The sequence below is a fragment of the Asparagus officinalis genome, chromosome 3 (assembly GCF_001876935.1).
Source record: "Asparagus officinalis chromosome 3, Aspof.V1, whole genome shotgun sequence".
NCBI lineage: Eukaryota > Viridiplantae > Streptophyta > Magnoliopsida > Asparagales > Asparagaceae > Asparagus > Asparagus officinalis.
Genome location: NC_033796.1, coordinates 95,274,900 through 95,279,889, shown reverse-complemented (window position 1 = coordinate 95,279,889; position 4,990 = coordinate 95,274,900). Strand labels below are relative to the sequence as shown.

Genomic DNA, 4,990 nt, shown 5'->3' with positions numbered 1-4,990 from the left:
GTTTACAATCTCACAACATAAACCCTTTCACAAACTTTTAGATCCCTCACACAAATACTCTCTCAAAGGGATGCACAAATCAAAGAACAACTACAAAAAGACTTTGCTTCTTCTCTATGAATAGCTGCCAAAATCTCTGTTCTTTTGCGCACAAATCAGCCGCAGTCCCTGAGCCTCTGACTTCGCACAAAATCAGCCGCAAAACCCTTTGCTGTACTGCACACGAATCAGCCACAGCCGCCCCCTCCTTTTTCACGAAAACCTAGGGCACATCAAAGCTATATTTATAGCAGAGGAGGAATCGGGTGGGCCTGCCGCTAATTTTTTTTTTCATGCGTTCACATCATCTCTTCACGAGATATTTTTCTCGTGGTCCCCACAAAACGCGTGAAAACGCACGCGTCCACAAGAAGAAGACTGAGTGTTAATAGGGATATATCTTGTTGTCTAACATCTGTTTAATCACAGAATCATCTATCAGCATTTCCGCCTTTAGCTGTAGGTCTCGTTTCTGTTCAATGAGTGGTACCACATTTGTGAACTTCCTGCTACAAATGCTACAGCCTGCACTAGATTCATCTCACAGTTACATCAAAGAGGCTTTCTTAAGGGTGATGATATCACATATTGGTTTTTCCATTTCCTTCTGGTAAGTTTCATTATTCTATTGGCAACTATGTATTGTGTTTCATAGTGACGGTTCATACTTTCTTGTTAGAAACAGAGTGTTTTTATTTTAATCACGAAATTATCCGTTGTTCGTTGTGTTGTTCTTGAGCAGGTTCAAAGTTCAGATTCATTATCAATTCAAACAAGTAATTACCGGGATTTACAACTTGAGCCAATTGATGCATTTGCAAAGCTTGTAATCCTAGTACTAAAGGCATCCCATATATATATTCTGCATATGTGCCCTAAATATCATTGTTTGCTTATATAACAAGATAGACTATGAAGCTTTATATCACATACTTTTTGGGTCGGCTACGTAAGTCCTTTTCCCCAATTCAGTGCCATCATATCCTTTTTAATCGCTTCCATTTATGCTCCTTGGAGTTTGCCTTTAGCTCTTTTTCCCTATTATTTGCAACTTTATTAGTCCTAAATGGCACACTTATCTGTTTCCTATCTTCATTATTACATACTGAACAGGGTCTTTTTATGAATGGAAAAATATACCTACAGTTTTCTTTTGTGAATCCATTGCATATGGATATTTCTTTTCAGGCATCTTTATGCATATCTGAAATTACTGATCCTTCACCTTTTTGTATCTGTTTCTTGATTTAGCACACTTCATCAGTTCCCGGATCAACCGAAGTTGTTTTTCTGGCTAAGGTGTAATACAGATGTGAACTTCAGTTATATTTTATTGTACTGGTAATAAGTGTTATTAAAAGACAACTCTTTCCAGGTTCTGTCTCATTCTTGGAGATGCAGAACGGAAGAAAGCATTTTTCAACCCCAAGTTGTATTCCAGATTGTTTGTTAAGTGGTTTTTGGGTCTTGTTTCCTATGATCCTCTTCCTGATGCTGCCAACTTCTAGGTAAAAATTCTGTTTGCATGTTTGAACAATCATACTGTTAGTTTCTCATGTATATTTCCTCATTTGGTACTTTGAGGTGTTAACGTCTTTTGCAAATTCTTTCCACACATTACAAACCGTGAAAGTTCCTAGTTTCAGGTAGTTATTTGTTTACTTTTTGGCTGCTTCTCTTTGGAAAATAGTTAACTGGATAAATCTGCCTTATTTTTCTTTAGATTCATTGTTATATGTCTACTAGGAATTATGATGTGTGTAGTGCTACTAGGTTAGACGGTGCTCCTTGGTGTAGAAGAAAAACTCAATTATCTCATTAATGCTATTACATGTTTCATTTTGTAAGCAAAGAATATGTTAGAGAAGACCTCGAGTGCAGCCATTACATGAAGAACTTTGATACTGGCTCTCGCATTTCTATATTATCTTTTTCTTGTTATTTGAATGGATATTAGAGACAAATATATAAAATTGGATGCTTTTTATTGTGAGATATTGAGTAATCATTGTGTATGTATATGTTTTATCTTTAATATTATATTATCTATTTGAATTGGATATTCAGCACCTTTTGAGACATTTTTGTGTATGTATATGTTTTTGATTTCATTGTGAGATATTGAATAATCATTGTGTGAGATGTATATATTAAATGTAAATAGGTAGATAAATAAAGTAGTCAAAATTTAAAAAATATTAAAATACACAGTCCAAACGGTTACAACCGTTTGGGCGAAAATTAGCCCAAACGGTTGTAAAATAATATTTTATTAGATGTGATGGATGAGTGGTTAGATGAAAATAATATTTTATTAGATGATGTGGATGAGTTGTTGGATGAAAATAATATTTTATTGGATGTTGTGGGTGAGTTTTAGGGATGGAAATGGAGGAAATAGTACTTTTTGATATTTTCACCTTTTCCATTTCCATTTCTTGGTTTTTCTTGGTTTTTAGGAAATAACCAAACAGGCCCTAAAACTGATCATAAGGGCTAAAATAAAACTTATTTAACGGGTTAATAATTTAGTCCTTCGGATTATCAAATGGGCTAAGTACATTAATCCTTCTCTTTAACCCCTCTTCATTAACCATTTGCCAAACGGGGCCTTAGTGAATCCTTCGAACAAGCTCCCAAATTCAACCCGGAGCTTTGATACCACTTGTTGTGCGCAGCGAAAATTTCGACAGCACCTCCGATGTGCAAGGTTCACAACAAGAGATTAGATCACAACGAAATTCTCGTTTCTCAAAGGAGACAAGAACCAAAAGCTAGATATCTCATCAAAGTGAGATATCAGCTCTTCCTCTCATCAGTTCTAAGACTGAAATATCGAGGGAACCTACAAGCTATTACAAATCACGACAAGAACATAAATTTTACGTGGTTCGGCAAATAGCCTACGTCCACGGGGCAAGGATGGGGAGATCTACTATTAGAGGGAGAGATACAACTAGGGTTTACAATCTCACAACATAAACCCTTTCACAAACTTTTAGATCCCTCACACAAATACTCTCTCAAAGGGATGCACAAATCAAAGAACAACTACAAAAAGACTTTGCTTCTTCTCTATGAATAGCTGCCAAAATCTCTGTTCTTTTGCGCACAAATCAGCCGCAGTCCCTGAGCCTCTGACTTCGCACAAAATCAGCCGCAAAACCCTTTGCTGTACTGCACACGAATCAGCCACAGCCGCCCCCTCCTTTTTCACGAAAACCTAGGGCACATCAAAGCTATATTTATAGCAGAGGAGGAATCGGGTGGGCCTGCCGCTAATTTTTTTTTTCATGCGTTCACATCATCTCTTCACGAGATATTTTTCTCGTGGTCCCCACAAAACGCGTGAAAACGCACGCGTCCACAAGAAGAAGACTGAGTGTTAATAGGGATATATCTTGTTGTCTAACATCTGTTTAATCACAGAATCATCTATCAGCATTTCCGCCTTTAGCTGTAGGTCTCGTTTCTGTTCAATGAGTGGTACCACATTTGTGAACTTCCTGCTACAAATGCTACAGCCTGCACTAGATTCATCTCACAGTTACATCAAAGAGGCTTTCTTAAGGGTGATGATATCACATATTGGTTTTTCCATTTCCTTCTGGTAAGTTTCATTATTCTATTGGCAACTATGTATTGTGTTTCATAGTGACGGTTCATACTTTCTTGTTAGAAACAGAGTGTTTTTATTTTAATCACGAAATTATCCGTTGTTCGTTGTGTTGTTCTTGAGCAGGTTCAAAGTTCAGATTCATTATCAATTCAAACAAGTAATTACCGGGATTTACAACTTGAGCCAATTGATGCATTTGCAAAGCTTGTAATCCTAGTACTAAAGGCATCCCATATATATATTCTGCATATGTGCCCTAAATATCATTGTTTGCTTATATAACAAGATAGACTATGAAGCTTTATATCACATACTTTTTGGGTCGGCTACGTAAGTCCTTTTCCCCAATTCAGTGCCATCATATCCTTTTTAATCGCTTCCATTTATGCTCCTTGGAGTTTGCCTTTAGCTCTTTTTCCCTATTATTTGCAACTTTATTAGTCCTAAATGGCACACTTATCTGTTTCCTATCTTCATTATTACATACTGAACAGGGTCTTTTTATGAATGGAAAAATATACCTACAGTTTTCTTTTGTGAATCCATTGCATATGGATATTTCTTTTCAGGCATCTTTATGCATATCTGAAATTACTGATCCTTCACCTTTTTGTATCTGTTTCTTGATTTAGCACACTTCATCAGTTCCCGGATCAACCGAAGTTGTTTTTCTGGCTAAGGTGTAATACAGATGTGAACTTCAGTTATATTTTATTGTACTGGTAATAAGTGTTATTAAAAGACAACTCTTTCCAGGTTCTGTCTCATTCTTGGAGATGCAGAACGGAAGAAAGCATTTTTCAACCCCAAGTTGTATTCCAGATTGTTTGTTAAGTGGTTTTTGGGTCTTGTTTCCTATGATCCTCTTCCTGATGCTGCCAACTTCTAGGTAAAAATTCTGTTTGCATGTTTGAACAATCATACTGTTAGTTTCTCATGTATATTTCCTCATTTGGTACTTTGAGGTGTTAACGTCTTTTGCAAATTCTTTCCACACATTACAAACCGTGAAAGTTCCTAGTTTCAGGTAGTTATTTGTTTACTTTTTGGCTGCTTCTCTTTGGAAAATAGTTAACTGGATAAATCTGCCTTATTTTTCTTTAGATTCATTTTTTTCATGATATGATAATTCTTTTGTTTGTATATTATCACTTTACCAATTTGGAATTTCATCGAACTGAAGTATTCCTTCGTGTAGAAGAAAAACTCAATTATCTCATTAATGCTATTACATGTTTCATTTTGTAGGCAAAGGATATGTTAGAGAAGACCTCGAGTGCAGCCATTACATGAAGAACTTTGATGCTGGCTCTCGCATTTCTATATTATCTT

The 4,990-nt window shown here is 36.1% G+C and overlaps 2 protein-coding genes across 4 annotated transcripts; both read left to right on the top strand.

Annotated features, from left to right (window-relative positions):
* On the top strand, positions 490-1,825 carry LOC109832394. 2 transcript variants are annotated; one of them, XM_020399774.1, is made up of 4 exons: positions 490-649; positions 782-815; positions 1,291-1,338; positions 1,415-1,825. In XM_020399774.1, exons 1-4 carry the CDS (start codon positions 519-521, stop codon positions 1,490-1,492), a joined length of 291 nt encoding a protein of 96 aa, XP_020255363.1. In that variant the 5' UTR covers positions 490-518; the 3' UTR covers positions 1,493-1,825. The 2 variants fall into 2 exon arrangements, with proteins under 2 accessions (XP_020255363.1, XP_020255362.1); XM_020399773.1 differs by lacking the exon at positions 782-815.
* LOC109832393 lies at positions 3,490-4,701 on the top strand. Of its 2 annotated transcripts, XM_020399772.1 has the most exons (4): positions 3,490-3,649; positions 3,782-3,815; positions 4,291-4,338; positions 4,415-4,701. In XM_020399772.1, the coding sequence occupies exons 1-4, from the start codon at positions 3,519-3,521 to the stop codon at positions 4,490-4,492; spliced, it is 291 nt and encodes a 96-aa protein (XP_020255361.1). In that variant the 5' UTR covers positions 3,490-3,518; the 3' UTR covers positions 4,493-4,701. The 2 variants fall into 2 exon arrangements, with proteins under 2 accessions (XP_020255361.1, XP_020255360.1); XM_020399771.1 differs by lacking the exon at positions 3,782-3,815.